The sequence below is a fragment of the Babylonia areolata genome, chromosome 5, assembly GCF_041734735.1.
Source record: "Babylonia areolata isolate BAREFJ2019XMU chromosome 5, ASM4173473v1, whole genome shotgun sequence".
Lineage (NCBI taxonomy): Eukaryota > Metazoa > Mollusca > Gastropoda > Neogastropoda > Buccinidae > Babylonia > Babylonia areolata.
Genome location: NC_134880.1, coordinates 32,071,758 through 32,088,777, shown reverse-complemented (window position 1 = coordinate 32,088,777; position 17,020 = coordinate 32,071,758). Strand labels below are relative to the sequence as shown.

The window sequence follows — 17,020 nt, the reverse complement described above, 5'->3', positions numbered from 1 at the left end:
CTGTGCAGAGCAGGAACTGCTGATAACCAAGACAGTTTTCTGCCTCCCTACCCGTAACAGGACATCATGGATGCACCCTCGCTCAAAGCATTGGCATCTCATCGATTACGTCATCGTCAGTAAAAGGGATAGGCAAGATGTACGTGTGACAAAGACCATGTGCGGCGCCGAGTGTTGGACAGACCACTGCCTTGTAGTCTCGAAGCTGAATATTCGAATCCAACCCAAGAGACGCCCCCAAGGCCAGAAGGCTCCAAAACGGCTCAACATCGCTAAGCTGAAAAACATCACCATCAAACAGACCTTTGTGGAGCTGCTGGAAGATCGTCTGGAATCCGCCTCTGGACAGCCAGAATGTGGAGTCTGACTGGAGGACCCTGTGCGAGCTGATCTATAGTACAGCTTCAGAGACCCTGGGACCCATGACCAGAAAGCACAAAGACTGGTTTGATGAAAACTGTGATGAAAACAAGCAGCTTCTGGATGAGAAACGCCGTCTGCATCAAGCCTACCTGAGCAACCCAAAGTCCACATCAAAAAAGGATACGTACAATGCCATCCGCAGGACTGTTCAGCAAAAGTTACGTCAGATGCAGGATAAGTGGCTGAGTGACAAAGCTGATGAGATCCAGGGATATGCTGACAGGCACAATATGAAGAGGTTCTATGATGCCTTAAAAGAAGTCTATGGCCCCACATCCTCAGGATCATCCCCCCTCCTCAGTGCAGATGGGAATACCTTGATCACCGAGAAGGAGAAAATTCTCGAACGCTGGGCTGAGCACTTCAACAGTGTCTTAATTCGCCCTTCCTCCATAAATGATGAAGCCATAGACCGTCTCCCACAAGTCCCCATCAACGAAGCACTGGACGATCCGCCAACACTTCTTGAGACCCAGACAGCAATCCATCTGCTATCCAGTGGCAAAGCACCTGGCTCAGACTCCATAACAGCAGAGGTCTACAAGGATGTGAGGCACTGTGCTGAGAAGCTCTATCAGCTGAACTCACTCGTGTGGAAAGAAGAGACGATCCCCCAGGATTTCAAAGATGCATCTATCATTCACTTGTACAAGCGAAAGGGGAACCAGCAAGCCTGTGATAACCATCGGGGCATTTCCTTGCTCTCCATCGCAGGCAAGATACTTGTCAGGATCCTACTAAACTGCCTCACAGCACACCTTGACCAAGGTCATTTGCCTGAGAGCCAATGTGGATTCCGGAAAGAGCGCGGAACCACCGACATGGTGTTTGCTGCAAGGCAGCTGCAAGAGAAATGTCAGGAGCAAAATGCTGATCTGTTCTCCACCTATGTCAACCTCACTAAGGCCTTCGACACCATGAGTAGAGAGGGACTATGGAAAATCATGGCTAAGTACGGATGCCCTCGGAAATTTATTTCCTTGGTCAGTCAATTCCATGAAGGCATGCAGGCTAGAGTCCAGGACAACGGCGAAACATCTGCTGCTTTTCCTGTCACAAATGGTGTCAAGCAAGGCTGCATCCTGGCTCCAACACTGTTCAGCCTCATGTTCTCTGCAATGCTTACTGATGCCTTCAGAGATGGCGATGTTGGAATCGGCCTAAAGTACCGAACAGATGGCAAGCTGTTTAACCTCAGAAGGCTTCAAGCAAAAACAAAAGGTCATGACAGACATCATCAGAGACTTTTTGTTTGCTGATGATTGTGCCCTCAACGCTGGATCTGAAGCTGACATGTAACTCACCGTCGACAAGTTTGCCACTGCCAGCAGGAACTTCGGCCTTACCATCAGCACGAGGAAAACTGAAGTTCGGTGGAGCAGTTCACATACCTTGGCAGCACACTGTCACGAAATGCGACCATCGACGATGAAGTGAACGTCGGGATTGCAAGAGCAAGGGCAACCTTTGGTAGACTCTATGCAAATGTCTGGAACAGAAGAGGCATTGGTCTTGAGACCAAGCTAAAGGTCTACAAAGCAGTAGTTCTCCCCACACTACTGTACGCCTGCGAAACTTGGACAGTGTACCAACGACACGCTAAGAAGCTGAACCACTTCCACACAACATGCCTCAGGAAGCTACTGAACATCAAGTGGCAAGACAGGACCCCAGACACGGAGGTGCTTGCAAAAGCCACCCTTCCCAGCATCTTCACCATCCTGATGCAGTCCCAGCTTCGTTGGGCTGGACATGTGGCACGCATGCCAGACCATCGGCTGCCCAAAAGGCTCTTCTATGGCGAGCTGCAACAAGGGAAGAGATCACACGGAGGTCAGAAGAAGCGCTTCAGAGATACTCTGAAAGTCTCTCTGAAAGCGTTTGATATCAGCCCTGACTCCTGGGAGGAATCTGCAGTGGACCGTGACAAATGGCGCGCTGCTGTGCACAAAGGCGCCATGTTGTGCGAGGCCAACAGGACTGCTGCAGCTGTTCAGAAGAGGCAGGCCAGAAAGTCATGGGCAAACAAGCTCCCTGACAATGATATGCCTGTCTTTGTCTGCCCCAACTGTCAGCGAACATTTCGTGCGCAGATTGGACTTTTCCAGCCATCTGCGCATTCACAGATAGATTCATGAGCATCCCCCACCCCCACCACCTTCCTCCCCCCATCCCCCAGCTGGATGACAATGATGGTCATCATCGATCTCGATGAACACACACCACCACCATATATACTGTCTGAAAGTGTGCATGAAGAGAATGGGCGTGGCACATGCAGAAGTTGCAAATGAGGAATACCCAGTATATATATATATATATTGTTATAGTGTGCCAGCAGTGTCACCCCCCACCACCCACACTCTGTCCCCCTTCCCTCCCCATCCCTTCCCCCCCCCCCCCCCCCCCCACTTCTTATCTCCCTTCCTGCTCGTCCAAAGCCCAGTCTTTGAGGTTGCACCGACACCCGCGCGACCCTCCCTCCTCACCCCTACCCCCTAGTCGGCGCCTTTGGTCCGCGTCACCCGTCCCAGTCGTTGAAACACATGTGGTTATGTGACGTTTGCTGGAATCCCCATGCTGAGCGGAACATTCCGTGTGGCGGCCTGTCTTTCAAGTCGTTCATCATCTCCCCGTTCACAAATGCAGCTGACGTAGATGGCGGGACTTCGGAACGTAAACTAGGGAAAATTTATGCTAATGTGAACTTTGATCAGGCCGGCTAACATGCCGAGAGTTGTATTGTCCTGTCTCCCCAATCTCTTTGTGACATAAACGGGTGAACTTGTCATCACAGAATCTTATAGACAAGTGGGGTTGAAGTGAGCGAATCAGATCAATCTGTTAATTGGACGAATTGGGATTAAGCAGTGAATCTGTCAATCATTCACATAGCGTCACTAGGACAAGCAAAGATTGGTTATTTCAGTTCAGCTAGTTGGGGGAGTGAGTGTTGTAGCTTGGATTAGTATACACAGTATGTTGTGGGGAGGGATAAAACCAGTCAGCAAAGCCAGTTCTTAGCTGTCTCCCAGATGAAATGACTGTCACAGGGTGACTTGACTGATCAGAGATGTGAGGAGCAAGGAAATCCCTGTTGGGCTGTGTGCTGCTTATAGGTGCTGCTTTAGGTGTAGGATGATCTTGTTACTGTGCGCTGCTTGTAGGAAGTACTTGAAGTAGGCAGGGTGTGCTGCCTTAGTGTGTGATGCTTTTGCTAAGTAGGGTGAACTGCTTAGTGTGTGTGCTGTATTGTAAAGTAAACACTCTATAAAAACCACTCCATGTGGCCCTGCTATTGATGTGAGGAGAGAGTGAGTGAGTGCATCATTAGTTGATCCTATATCCCCCTGTCTGCTCCTCTCTCTTTCTCTTGGAATCGAACCACAACACGAAAACAGCACTTTTTACAACTTGGCGTCGCCGACACGATAGGCAGGTAGAGTGTTTGCTTGACAGGATAGGCAGGTAGAGTGATTTACTGACACAATAGGCAGGTTAAGCAGTTAGTAGGGCTTAAGCAGCACACAGCCAGGTAACACAGCCCAGTAACAGCCCAGAGATGACAACCCCAACTACAGTGGCGCAGGAATTTCCCATGGGGTGGTATGTAGCACCCACACTGCCAGTATTCACTGGTGAGCCAGGCAAGATGTCGGCTGAGGACTTCGTCGTGGAGGTGAAGAGAGTCCTTGCTGCGTACCCCATGGGAGACGAGATCGCTGCCTACTTCATCTACAGCCATCTGCAGGGAACCGCATGCAGGGAGCTGATGCTGCAGGACCTGGAGGAGACCAACACCCCAGAGAAGGTGATCAACATTCTGCTGGGGGTGTTCGGCGACGGACGGCGTATCACCACACTGCTGTCCACGTTTTTCAGCAGGGAGCAGCAGCCGGAGGAGTCCCTCATGGACTACTCTCATGCTTTGCACAGCATGGAGAGAACCATCCGGATGAAGAGCACTGGGGCTCTCACCACTGAGATGCTGAGGACCACTTCATCGATGGCCTCTGGAACCCCCTGCTGAAAAGGGAGCTGCGCCACATACTGAGGAAGGAGCCTCAGACCACCTTCATCCAGGCGAGGGATGAAGCCCTGAGGCTGCAGCGAGAGATGGAGGAGGACCAACGACAGCAACAGGCCAGGGAACAGATGGCACAGTTAGGGGATCAACTGTTGTTGTTACAGAAGAGTGTTAGGTCCATGCAGGAAGAAATTAAGGGGTTTGTTAGTTAGAGAGATGGGGCTGTGCTAGAGAACAGGGCTGTGGTTAGGAAGAGAAGGAACAGAGGTAGGAAAAGGAAAGGTCAGTCAGTGGTAGGAAATGGGATTTCCCCAAAGGTGGGTAAGGTTCTCCCCAAGGAAAAACACAAAGATTCCCACAATGAGAACCAGAGAGACTTGCCCAATAGTCTCAGGAGGCAGGATCCGAGTCTGAAAGAAAAGACTCCAGTCAGGACAAGGGGTGACTGTGAGGATGATCCTTGCCAGGGTGAATGGGTGCTGCTGCCCATACCACCTGATCCAGGAATTCCTGGTACATGTGCCACATGGGAGGGCACAGGTGACGGAGACTGCCAGGATGCAGTCAAGTCTCCCGGACGGTCACACAGACCGGTGGTAACCGGTTTGTGTGAGACTGGCACCAGGTCTCATCCGAAGCCTGGGGTGCACGGGACTTGCGCAGGTGCCATGGTCCCAGCTCAGACTGACAGGGGTGGGAAACTGTCAGGGTCAACCTGTAGGGCTAGAGCTAGGGACCGGTTTGATGCGAGCCATCTGGCACTGGCTGGAGTTGTTGCTGAAGCCTGCTAAGGGTAATTTGTGGATGAGGAAAATTGTATATGTCATGCTATGCTGTTTTGTGTTTTTTTCCTCCGTTCCAGGGCTTGTGGCTGCTGATGTGTGTCAGCTGGAACACTGTTGATTTTTGCACTGTGTAGCTCCCCGTTTGATTTTTTTATGTATGCTTTTTTTGGGTTATGGTGTTATGTACAGCTTTATCATTTTGAAATGTATTTTTGGTGGTTTCTTTTGTCCTGTATTGTCTTCATTTTCATATGTATATGTTTTTGCTAATTTTTGGGTTAGAGAACTAATCTCCCCATTAGCATTAATTGATGACGGCAGTGGTCAGCATGTGGTCAGCAGCAATGAGGACATTGCATTCAAAAGCTGGGGGTGGGTGTTATAGTGTGCCAGCAGTGTAACCCCCCACCACCCACACTCTGTCCCCCTTCCCTCCCCCCCCCCCCCCCCCCCCCCCCCCCCGCCCCTTCTTATCTCCCTTCCCGCTCGTCCAAAGCCCAGTCTTTGAGGTTGCACCGACACCCGCGCGACCCTCCCTCCTCACCCCTACCCCCTAGTCGGCGCCTTTGGTCCGCGTCACCCGTCCCAGTCGTTGAAACACGTGCGGTTATGTGACATTTGCCGGAATCCCCGTGCTGAGCGGAACATCCCGTGTGGCAGCCTGTCTTTCAAGTCGTTCATCATCTCCCCGTTCACAAACGCAGCTGACGTAGATGGCAGGACTTCGGAACGTAAACTAGGGAAAATTTATGCTAATGTGAACTTTGATCAGGCCGGCTAACATGCCGAGAGTTGTATTGTCCTGTCTCCCCAATCTCTTTGTGACGTAAACGGGTGAACTTGTCATCACAGAATCTTATAGACAAGTGGGGTTGAAGTGAGTGAATCAGATCAATCTGTTAATTGGACGAATTGGGATTAAGCAGTGAATCTGTCAGTCATTCACATAGCGTCACTAGGACAAGCGAAGATTGGTTATTTCAGTTCAGCTAGTTGGGGGAGTGAGTGTTGTAGCTTGGATTAGTATACACAGTATGTTGTGGGGAGGGATAAAACCAGTCAGCAAAGCCAGTTCTTAGCTGTCTCCCAGATGAACTGACTGTCACAGGGTGACTGACTGATCAGTGATGTGAGGCGCAAAGAAATCCCTGTTGGGCTGTGTGCTACTTATAGGTGCTGCTTTAGGTGTAGGATGATCTTGTTACTGTGCGCTGCTTGTAGGAAGTACTTGAAGTAGGCAGGGTGTGCTGCCTTAGTGTGTGATGCTTTTGCTAAGTAGGGTGAACTGCTTAGTGTGTGTGCTGTATTGTAAAGTAAACACTCTATAAAAACCACTCCATGTGGCCCTGCTATTGATGTGAGGAGAGAGTGAGTGAGTGCATCATTAGTTGATCCTATATCCCCCTGTCTGCTCCTCTCTCTTTCTCTTGGAATCAAACCACAACAAAAAAACAGCACTTTTTACATATATATATATATATATATATATATATATATATATATATATATATAGAGAGAGAGAGAGAGAGAGAGAGAGAGAGAGAGTATACACATACATACATACAATCATTGCGTTAAATAACTTCTATCAGAATTTGATAGTCTATTCAATTTCCTTTCAGACAAATAGGGTAATGTAGACTTTATTGCCATAGTTTACGTGCTGGACATTTTTGTGAATTATTATACCCTGCAACCCCAAACCACGTGGCAAATAAGAAGCAGAAGTCAAAATAACGCATGGCACTGAAGAGGTTGATAACCTATTAGCTGACACCATTAAGATTAAGCTGGGGTCTTAGATTTCAAGTAATTCCCTGCTCTAATGAAGTTATCTTAATTGTTATGATACTTTATCATTGAGTAAATGCAAGAGTTCCCATCTACTAAAAGAGTCATTTAAAAAGAATTTGCGATTACACTGCTTAATTCAGTCCAGACAAATTTTTGAATTGGAGTTGTTTGACTGTCACTTCTGGGAGCTGATCTTTTTCTCATCTTGAGAGCTTCTGTAATTTCTTTCACAGTTATCATCTCACTACATAAGGCAGCTTCATTTTTATTCAATTTCCTTAATGACCCGCCAAAAATCCTATGTAAAAAGAGGTGTGTCTTCAGCTTTTCCTTTTCGGGTGCTGATGGTTCTGACAGCTCCACTTCCAATTTTCACCACAGATATAAATGTACCAGCAGGCCACAAACACAGCTTTAAGTTTGCATAAGTAAACTTTTTACGTTGCCCTATCATCTGAATAAAAAAAATACAACAACAAAATTTCTCAGCTTAGCCAGTTTCAGAAAATAATTCTGTGTTAGCCTACTTCAAATTTTGAAATTTGCGGAGTCAGTCAAATGGACGGATGCGGACCAATCCAGTCCATATAAAGCTTCATGCTGGTTCTATGTTTAGCAACTGTCTCCAGTCTTAAGTAAACACACTGACAACGAAAGTAACCCTGTTGGTCAGGTCACAGGGCATCTGGACGCTGATGTCTGGAATTTCGGTGCTGCTTGTGCAAGAAAGGATGAGAGGGAGTGAGTGAGAGTGTGTGTGTGTGTGTGTGTGTGTGTGTGTGTGTGTGTGTGTGTGATAAGGACAGACAGACAGATGAAGAACATGTATTTAAGTAATTAATTAACAAAATGTGTCATTCATCATTTGAAATGGATAAATCTGCTCACGATCTATTTGTGAAAAAACAACAACAACCGACATATGGGTACCACGAGGAGTAGTATGTTAAGTTCAGATGAGTCTCTCTCTCTCTCTCTCAGAAAAAAACAACAACAAAACACACACACACACAAAAACAACAACAAAAAACCCTGAAATATCTTGCGGTGTCAGCTTTTCATATGAAGCAATCAACTGATAATTTATAATCAGACAGTTAAAAAAGGAAAAAGAAAAAAAGATGAGAGTGAGACGGAAGCTCAGGTCATAACCCTTGTTTGAGACATAGTGTGTGTGGGTCAGAGTAAACTATGATACTGGAACCCTGCTGCTCAGTGTAAACAATATCAACAGAACAGACTCCTTTCCCATGTCTTGCAACCAGAAATAGGTTCCCCCAACTCATCACAGCCTGTCAGTGAAGCCAGAGCAGGAGTGGTCAGGCAAAAAAGCTGTCCAACTGTGAGCCTGCATTACATCTGGAATCCCAAGGATTATTGGCTAGCATTTTTCAGGCCTTTAAAGTTTTGCTTTGTACAACAGTATCTGTGACTTTACTTGTGCGATACAGTCTTAGCCACACTGGATCTGCATTTCATTAATATTCAAGCAACTTATATATGTTTATATTTGTCAAACTTTTAACATATTCCCATCTTTTCTGTTTCTACCTCTTCAACAAAAGTAATGTATGCAGAATGATTCCACAGTGATCAGCTTTTCAGTCAAGAAAGGTGACCAAGAAGTTTCAGTTTCAGTTTCACTTTCTCAAGGAGGCGTCACTGCGTTCGGACAAATCCATACACGCTACACCACATCTGTTGAGCAGATGCCTGACCAGCAGCATAACCCAACGCGCTTAGTCAGGCCTTGAGTGCATGCTTACATATTTGTGTACCTATGAAAGTGGATTTCATTTTACGTAATTTCGCCAGAGGACAACACTCTCGTTGCCATGGGTTCTTTTTCAGTGCGCCAAGTGCGTGCTGCACACGGGACCTCGGTTTATCGTCTCATCCGAAAGAATAGACGCTCAGTTTGATTTTCCAGTCAAACTTAGGAGAAAGGGCGAGAGCGGGATTCGAACCCACACCCTCACGGACTCTCTGTATTGGCAGCTGAGCGTCTTAACCATTCTGCCACCTTCCTCCAAGAAGTGCCACTGACTAATAATTTTCAGCATGTTCATCCTAATTCAGTACCAAGTTTAAAATATCCATATGCAATAAGCATGTTAATGATGTAGATAGAGCAACTGACACAGATGTTATCTGGCTATGAAGTGGGAACAACCCAAGCAAATCTTGCAGATCCAGAGGCTAAAGAAAAATAACTGGAGACTAAATGGAATAAAACATGTGTAATCTGGAAATATGGATTAATCTGGAAGACTTACACCATATTATTTGTATGAATTTTCTCACTTTGTGTTTCATCAAATTTGATAGTGACAGACAAAGTATTTCCAGAGAAAATGAATTTGTTCAAGTTTTGTTTCTTCACACATGAGCAAAACAAACAAACAAACAAAAAAACCCCACAAAAACAAACAAACAAACAACCCCCCCCCCCAAAAAAAAAAACAAAAAACAAAAAAACCCAGCACATATGCATACAAAAGAATAAAGAAAATTTCAACCTCTGATCCTTTTTGGGACATGGAGAAGCAACATATTTGGTCAGTATTTCATAAACAATATAAAACGTAAGAAGTTACTTGAGCAAATTTAAGAAATAACAAAGTCACTTGAATGCATGAGATAAGAGATAAAATGAAATAAAGAAAACATCAGATGACAATCTTTCCCATCTTTATGTATTTTATTATTTTCAAATATGTTCCGTTCCCCATTTCGAATAAATTGCAGTTAAAAATATACTATAGTTTCATGTATTTTTTAGGAAGACAAGAAACACACACATATTTTTTAATTTTTAAACACAGTGTACAATATACATCACCTTGAATGAGAAGATAATAAACACAAACACACACAGTGTATAATATACATCACCTTGAATGATTGAAAGTGCCAGCGTGTGATTCAAGTTGTATTTGGGCATATTCTGCGAGTAGACCTTTCTTCTTCACTGTCTGCACATGGTCAATCAGCTGGCTAACAGTAAGTCCTGAGCTCTCTGGCATGTGGATGGAGTCATCAGTGAAACTTGACCCCGACAACAAGGCACACTTTTTACAAGGTGGGTCATCAGATTCTATCATATCCCCTCCACAGCCATCAGCTGGCTCTGATGTACGCTTGCGAGAGTCATTTCGTTTGGACATTTTTTCACTTAAGGTGGGTGCCTCATCTTCCTTCATTATACTGTTGTTTACATTATCCACTTTTTCCTTTGCCCATTTCTCATAGTTATGTATCCCAGGCACACTTTCTTTGGAACTCTTTGTGTCCATATCACTGGTAGAAGGTTTTGCATCATCAGAGTTGGCCACAGTCACTGAGCTGCAGGATCCTTGGCAAGAGCTGGTTTGTAATGGGGAAGGCATCAAGTAACTGTCCATGTCTGTCTGCATGCAAAAGTTCATTTGTTGATATAGTTCAATTGTTGATAGAGGATGGGCAGTTGTTTGGTGATTGCCTGATCTTGGGAATAGCAGGTCAGTTTCTGGGAATGATATTGTTTGAAACTGTTTAGACCTGAAACCACAATCAGAGTATGAGAAGTAGTTCATTTTTCAAAAGATACAGACATGTCAAATGGCAGTCTACAAATCAACATGAATCAAACTAACATGAATAACAGGCTCAAACAAATTAATGTGCACATCACATAAATCACAGATAATTTATAAATAAATAAAAAATGGATAAACCAATAACTTTTCTGTCCAAAACTTAATATTAATCAGATTTTTTTCTCCTTAACTTTGAGATGATTTGGGACTGTTGTCTTGCAGCAACAAGGCTGGCAGGCAGATCAGAAAAAAACAAAAACAAAAAAACTCAGGGTTAGCAACCACCTCAACACAAGTTGGCCTCAACATCCACAAAAGAGAAACCAGGTTCAGCTCAATCAGCACAACCACATAAAATGGTAGTTCACACAGGAAAGTCAACCCCTGGGCAGCACCACTGGCAAACAGAACAGCGAAGATAGACTACCGGTACTGAGCAAGAACTGGCAAAGGCAGGTAGTTTTCCTTCAACTCAACTTCTGGAGCTCAAAAGAAGTAACTCACCATACCAAGACTTGTAAAATCCATGCTGCATGGATAACAAACATAGTCACCAACAAAGTAAAGACTTTCATCAACAGGTGCCATGGATAACAAACACAGTCATCAACCAAGTAGAGACTTTTGTCAACAGGTGCCCCAGAAGAACTCAAGATCCAATGGCCAGATGCCATCAGTAACTCCTACATCTGACACACCAACTACGGTCTCTCTATACAACTACAACGAAAATCTGGCCACTATCAAATGACAAGGGAAGGACCCTGTCTTAAAGGGATTAACCCGTAGGCTGCCTATTTGACAAGATAACTCATCATCGCAAGTTTGTACACTTCGCAGCCACAATGACGAGATAACTTGTTATCGAAATATTCAGAATTTTCCCTGGTTTGCATTCAGTTCGTTGACAAAAATGCTGGTTGCTTTAGCTTGGTGAATATTTCTAGATTCTATTCATAGCCAGAAACCCCGTCTACATCATGAGGCAGTCCTTTATTTGAACGTTTTGGTTGGGTCACTGTCGCAGTGTTTTGCCTGGCTCCTTTCCTTGCTCCCTCAACAAAATGCCAGACTCATGCTGTGCTCAAGACATGTAATCGTGGAGAACTAAGTCAACCAAGATTGCTTTCTTTAGCTGATGCTCAGAAAGAATTGAAGCATAAATTCAAAGAAAACAGTGATGGATGTTTATAGGACGATTTGATAGAAAATAAAGGGAGCAATCTAGAGAATGGCCAAGATACAACAACCAGTGAGTGATGCCGGCTGCACAACTGTAGCAGACGACACAAACTAACCAAATTATTAGCAGGATACAGTGTGAACAATTTTCTTGGCACTCAGCCAATGCGGTCTGACGAGAACTGGATAAAATGATCTGGATAAAGTGATCGTGTAAGAGGGGTAAAGAGGAGGGGGGGTGGAGACTGAGGGGGCGTGGCCTCACATCCATATTATCACTTGGAGAAGTCACACTGCACTGTGTATCTCTCTCCTTTTAAATTTTTTTTATTGCGGTTGTTCTGGAACGATTTTATGTGTGCAGATATCCATTTGTCCAGAAAATTTGATATTTTAGTGCAAATTACCTGACTAATATTTGTTGAAAATGTGACAAAAAACAAAACACTGATTTTAAAACAACAGCATGTCACTAAAAATATATAAAATGGGAAAACATAATGTGTTTTGTATTCTTTATTGATTTACCTTTCAGATGTGTGTGTGTGTGTGTGTGTGTGTGTGTGTGTGTAGTGTGTGTGTGTGTGTGTACTTGTGTGTGTGTGTGTGTGTGTGTGTGTGTGTGTGTGTGTGTACATGTGTGTGTGTGTGTGTGTACATGTGTGTGTGTGTGTGTGTGTGTGTGTACATGTGTGTGTGTACATGTGTGTGTGTACACTGTGTACATGTGTGTGTGTGTGTGTATACATGTGTATGTGTGTGTGTGTACATGTCAGGTCAGGTCATTAGATCTGCTACTGGTAACCTGTAATCCAGTACAACCTGTTCAGGGTCGGGTTGCCGGCGACTAAACCGGCACTCCCACCGCTCCCTTCTGGGACTGGTGAGGTGGGTGGCTAGACACCCTTATGGAATTAAAAATGAAATCCATAAAAGGGCGATGGCTCAGGAGAGCCACCGACGGCCATCTAGCTCCACCGTGCTGTGTGCATGCCACACGCAGTTAGTCCCCGGGGTGTGTCTACCCATGCATGCGAAGTCTGGATCCGGCAGAATCTGCAGAAGAAACCTATCGGTTCAACGGAGAGGAAGGCGGTTACAGCAACGCACTGTGGAGTGCAGAGAGCAAGATGAGACACCGAAAGGATATCTTGGTCATCCACTGCATCCGTGCTCATCCTCCAGTCGTCTCGACTTAGTCTTACCATTGGAAATAGGTGAACCCGGATGAGAGAGTGAGGTCGACGTAGCGCAACTCCTCTTCACTTTAAACAAACTCATTGCGCAAGTCATCAGTCATCCTTAATGACCTTTCATCCTTCATCCTTTCATCACCCCCAAGTCCTGTGGGGACAGGCGAGCGACGAAACGACAGGTGCGGGTACACTGGCAGTCGCAGCCGCAGACCTGCATGCAGGCGGCTCAGGCCATAGGGCTGTTCTTCATTGACAGGAGCAGCGATGGAGCTCGGCAGCCGTCTGAGCAGCCCTCTTTAGGAATGCACTGCTCACCTCCCTGGCATGAGGAAGAGGCTAGAAAAGGTGCCCTAAAAATTGCCTGCTCCACATCACCCTGGCCAGCATACCTCGGCTGGCGGGGACCCTACATCAGCAGTCGAAACAAAGAGAAATAAAAGAAAAAAACAAGGATCGTTCCTCTCACCACTGGTGCTTGGAACATAAGGACTCTCCTGGACAGAGATAACGCAGACAGACCACAAAGGAGAACGGCAATAGTTGCATCTGAACTCGCCAGATACAACATCAACATCGCAGCCTTGAGTGAGACTCGGCTTGCAGGTGAAGGCGAGCTCTATGAACGGGGATCTGGTTACACCTTCTTCTGGAGTGGACGAGGAAGCGAAGAGCGACGTGAGGCTGGCGTTGGTTTTGCAGTAAAAACAGCACTTGTCAACAAGCTAGATGGAATCCCAAAGGGAGTCAACGACAGGCTTATGATCATGAAACTCCCACTAGCATCTGGCCAGAAGCACCTCACCATTGTCAGTGCCTACGCCCCAACCGTGACCAACCCGGATGAAGTGAAGGCCAGAAGCACCTCACCATTGTCAGTGCCTACGCCCCAACCGTGACCAACCCGGATGAAGTGAAGGCGAAGTTCTACAAGGACCTTCACTCTGTCATTGCTGCTATCCCGAAAGCAGACAAGCTCATCATTCTTGGGGACTTCAATGCTAGAGTTGGCTCTGACTAGATCTCCTGGGATGGAGTGATTGGAAAGCACGGTGTGGGCCACTGCAACCCAAATGGATTGCTTTTGCTTCAGACCTGTGCAGAGCACGAACTGCTGATAACCAAGACAGTTTTCTGCCTCCCTACCCGTAACAGGACGTCATGGATGCACCTTTGCTCAAAGCATTGGCATCTCACTGACTATGTCATCGTCAGTAAAAGGGATAGGCAAGATGTACGTGTGACAAAGACCATGTGCAGCGCCGAGTGTTGGACAGACCATCGCCTTGTAGTCTCGAAGCTGAATATTCGAATCCAACCCAAGAGACGCCCCCAAGGCCAGAAGGCTCCAAAACGGCTCAACATCGCTAAGCTGAAAAACATCACCATCAAACAGACCTTTGTGGAGCTGCTGGAAGATCGTCTGGAATCCACCTCTGGACAACCAGAATGTGGAGTCTGACTGGAGGACCCTGTGCGAGCTGATCTATAGTACAGCTTCAGAGACCCTTGGACCCATGACCAGAAAGCACAAAGACTGGTTTGATGAAAACTGTGATGAAATCAAGCAGCTTCTGGATGAGAAACGCCGTCTGCATCAAGCCTACCTGAGCAACCCAAAGTCCACATCAAAAAAGGATGCGTACAATGCCATCCGCAGGACTGTTCAGCAAAAGTTACGTCAGATGCAGGATAAGTGGCTGAGTGACAAAGCTGATGAGATCCAGGGATATGCTGACAGGCACGATATGAAGAGGTTCTATGATGCCTTAAAAGAAGCCTACGGCCCCACATCCTCAGGATCATCCCCCCTCCTCAGTGCAGATGGGAATACCTTGATCACTGAGAAGGAGAAAATTCTCGAACGCTGGGCTGAGCACTTCAACAGTGTCTTAAATCGCCCTTCCTCAATAAATGATAAGGTATAGACCGTCTCCCACAAGTCCCCATCAACGAAGCACTGGACGATCCGCCAACACTTCTTGAGACCCAGACAGCAATCCATCTGCTATCCAGTGGCAAAGCACCTGGCTCAGACTCCATAACAGCAGAGGTCTACGAGGATGGAGGCACTGTGCTGACTGAGAAGCTCCATCAGCTGAACTCACTCATGTGGAAAGAAGAGACAATCCCCCTGGATTTCAAAGATGCATCTATCATTCACTTGTACAAGCGAAAAGGGAACTGGCAAGCATGTGATAACCATTGGGGCATTTCCTTGCTCTCCATCGCAGGCAAGATACTTGCCAGGATCCTACTAAACCGCCTCACAGCACACCTTGACCAAGGTCATTTGCCTGAGAGCCAATGTGGATTCCGGAAAGAGCGCAGAACCACTGACATGGTGTTTGCTGCAAGGCAGCTGCAAATGTCAGGAGCAAAATGCTGATCTGTTCTCCACCTATGTCAACCTCACTAAGGCCTTTGACACCGTGAGTAGAGAGGGACTATGGAAGATCATGGCCAAGTACAGATGCCCTCGGATATATATTTCCTTGGTCAGGCTATTCCATGAAGGCATGCAGGCTCAAGTCCAGGACAATGGCGAAACATCTGCTCCTTTTCTTGTCACAAATGGTGTCAAGCAAGGCTGCATCCTGGCTCCAACACTGTTCAGCCTCATGTTCTCTGCAATGCTTACTGATGCCTTCAGAGATGGCAATGTTGGCCTAAAGTACCGAACAGATGGCAAGCTGTTAAACCTCAGAAGGCTTCAAGCAAAAATGAAGGTCATGACAGACATCATCAGAGACTTTTTGTTTGCTGATGATTGTGCCCTCAATGCTGGATCTGAAGCTGACATGCAACTTAGCGTCAACAAGTTTGCCACTGCCAGCAGGAACTTCGGCCTTACCATCAGCATGAGGAAAACTGAAGTTCTCCATCAGCCAGCCGCAGGGAAACCCCACGTTGAGCCCAACATCACAGTCAACAGTCAGAGACTCAGTGCGGTGGAGCGGTTCACATACCTTGGCAGCACACTGTCACGAAATGCGAACATCGACGATGAAGTGAACGTCGGGATTGCAAGAGCAAGGGCAACCTTTGGTAGACTCTATGCAAATGTCTGTAACAGAAGAGGCATTGGTCTTGAGACCAAGCTAAAGGTCTACAGAGCAGTAGTTCTCCCCACACTACTGTACGCCTGCGAAACTTGGACAGTGTACCAACGACACGCCAAGAAGCTGAACCACTTCCACACAACATGCCTCAGGAAGCTACTGAACATCAAGTGGCAAGACAGGACCCCAGACACGGAGGTGCTTGCAAAACCCACCCTTCCCAGCATCTTCACCATCTTGATGCAGTCCCAGCTTCGCTGGGCTGGACATGTGGCGCGCATGCCAGACCATCGGCTGCTCAAAAGGCTCTTCTATGGCGAGCTGCAACAAGGGAAGATCACATGGAGGCCAGAAGAAGCGCTTCAAAGATACTCTGAATGTCTCTCTGAAAGCGTTTGACATCAACCCTGACTCCTGGGAGGAATCTGCAAAGGACCGTGACAAATGGCGCGCTGCTGTGCACAAAGGCGCCAAGTTGTGCGAGGCCAACAGGACTGCTGCAGCTGTTCAGAAGAGGCAGGCCAGAAAGTCACGGGTAAACAAGCTCCCTGACAATGATATGCCTGTCTTTGTCTGCCCCAACTGTCAGCGAACATTTCGTGCGCAGATTGGACTATTCAGCCATCTGTGCATTCACAGATAGATTTCATGAGCATACCCCCCCCACACCCCCCACCACAACCACCCTCCCCCCATCCCCCTGCTGGATGGCAACGATGGTCATCATCGATCTTCATGGACACACACCACCTTTCAGAAAATATATACTTTTATGGGTCTTTCTCAAATAACAAAGAGCACAGAATTTTTTGAAAATTTATACCCGTTTTCTGTGAAAAGAAAAACCTGGCAAATAGATTTCACTTAAATCTTATTTTCCTGGCAGCAAAAGGGTTAAGGTGTTTCGTCGGCTCTCCTAAACACACACCCAATAGTTCAACAATGTTCATCAAAAATTATGGCATCCTTTTCCGCC

At 46.4% G+C, this 17,020-nt stretch overlaps 1 protein-coding gene across 1 annotated transcript in view; it reads right to left on the bottom strand.

Annotated features, from left to right (window-relative positions):
* LOC143282026 (tyrosine-protein phosphatase non-receptor type 9-like) overlaps positions 1-17,020 on the bottom strand; it is a 113,786-nt gene that overhangs the window by 72,931 nt on the left and 23,835 nt on the right. Inside the window, exon 3 of the mRNA XM_076587452.1 lies at positions 9,925-10,569. Coding sequence (XP_076443567.1) covers positions 9,925-10,457 — 533 coding nt within the window. The 5' untranslated portion in view covers positions 10,458-10,569. The remainder of the gene's footprint in view (positions 1-9,924; positions 10,570-17,020) is intronic.